The following is a 1286-nucleotide window of genomic DNA, read 5'->3' on the forward strand; positions in this document are numbered from 1 at the left end:
TTGATGTTGCTGGGTTTGTAAAAGCAACAGAATCCTCCATCTTTTCCAGTAGCTGCTTCAAGTTCAACCCAGCAAATTCGACAGCTCGAAATTTCAGCGGCAGCGGCGATTCCGTTTTCATATCTCTGATTCTCCGTTGCGGCTGCTTTTAATCAGAACATCAAAGAATTTCCTCCTGCCCTAGCTTTCTTTCTTTGCCGCTGCCGCTAGTCGTGGCGTTTATAAAACGAACAGGCCTAGGATAATACAAGAGGACCTCAGTTTTTTTTTTGTGAGAAGAACTTATAACCGTCTCTCTTCTCGTCTGATCAATGATGGCAAGACAAACTGACGTGTGTAGAAGGGTCGAGGTGCTGGAACGACTTGAAAGCTTAAACATCGACATCTCCTCGAGTTCAGCTTTGGAGGAACTGTTCAGAGCTGATGAGTTGGCAGTTGCATCAAAGAGGTATGTATAAGAGATGTTAGAGAAGAAGCATACAAAACACTTGTTTTGCCAACGATGGAGCGTCTCAGTAAGCTCATCATAAGGAGCTGTGATATATCTGAGATAGAGATTGGGAGGACGCCATGGGACATTATTCTGACTAGGACAAGACTGAGAAACCTCACAAGTGTGATTATAACTGGCTGCAATGGACTAAAGGATCTGATGTGGTTGTTGTTTGTTCCTAACCTTACTCATCTCGAGCTTCAGTGTTTGGAGAAGGTAGAAGAAATCATAAGCGAGGAGAAAGTTTCAAGTAGTATAACAGATGAGCCGAAAGCGCGAGGTATGAATACTCCTTTTCAGAAGCTTGAGAGGCTTGAGTTGATCAACTTACCGAGGTTGAAGAGAATCTACTGGAGCCCTCTGATCTTCCCTTGTTTGAAGAAGATTGTAGTAGAAAAGTGTCCAAAGCTGAGGAAGCTTCCACTCAGCTTTAAGAGAATTGTGTTGGTGGTGGTGAAGAACTTGTTATAAACTACAGAGATGATCAGTGGTTTAAAAGGGTTCGATGGGAAGATAGCCACTAAAGACCGTTTCTTACCTTGCTGTGAAAAGGTATGTTTTAGGGAACTTTTCATTACTAAGGGGCCGTTAGTGGGATATGAATGTGTAATGATTGTTAAATTTTTCAAATCCTATTATTATTGGTTGGTGGATTCTAACATTCTTACTAAAATCTAGTGTTACTGGGTTAATGATTATATAATGAGTTACAAAATCTCTTGTTATTAAATTTTTTTTGTTTTTAATGATTCTAAGTTTCAATAAAATCTAGTGTTATTTGGAACTGAATTCT

At 40.0% G+C, this 1286-nt stretch overlaps 1 protein-coding gene across 1 annotated transcript; it reads left to right on the forward strand.

Annotated features, from left to right (window-relative positions):
• The first annotated feature begins 502 nt into the window (after positions 1-502).
• LOC106448021 (putative disease resistance protein At4g10780) lies at positions 503-964 on the forward strand. Its single transcript, XM_013889959.2, has one exon. The coding sequence runs from the start codon at positions 503-505 to the stop codon at positions 962-964; it is 462 nt and encodes a 153-aa protein (XP_013745413.2).
• The last annotated feature ends 322 nt before the right edge of the window (positions 965-1286 follow it).

Source organism: Brassica napus, chromosome C5 (assembly GCF_020379485.1).
Source record: "Brassica napus cultivar Da-Ae chromosome C5, Da-Ae, whole genome shotgun sequence".
In the NCBI taxonomy this organism is placed as follows: Eukaryota; Viridiplantae; Streptophyta; class Magnoliopsida; order Brassicales; family Brassicaceae; genus Brassica; species Brassica napus.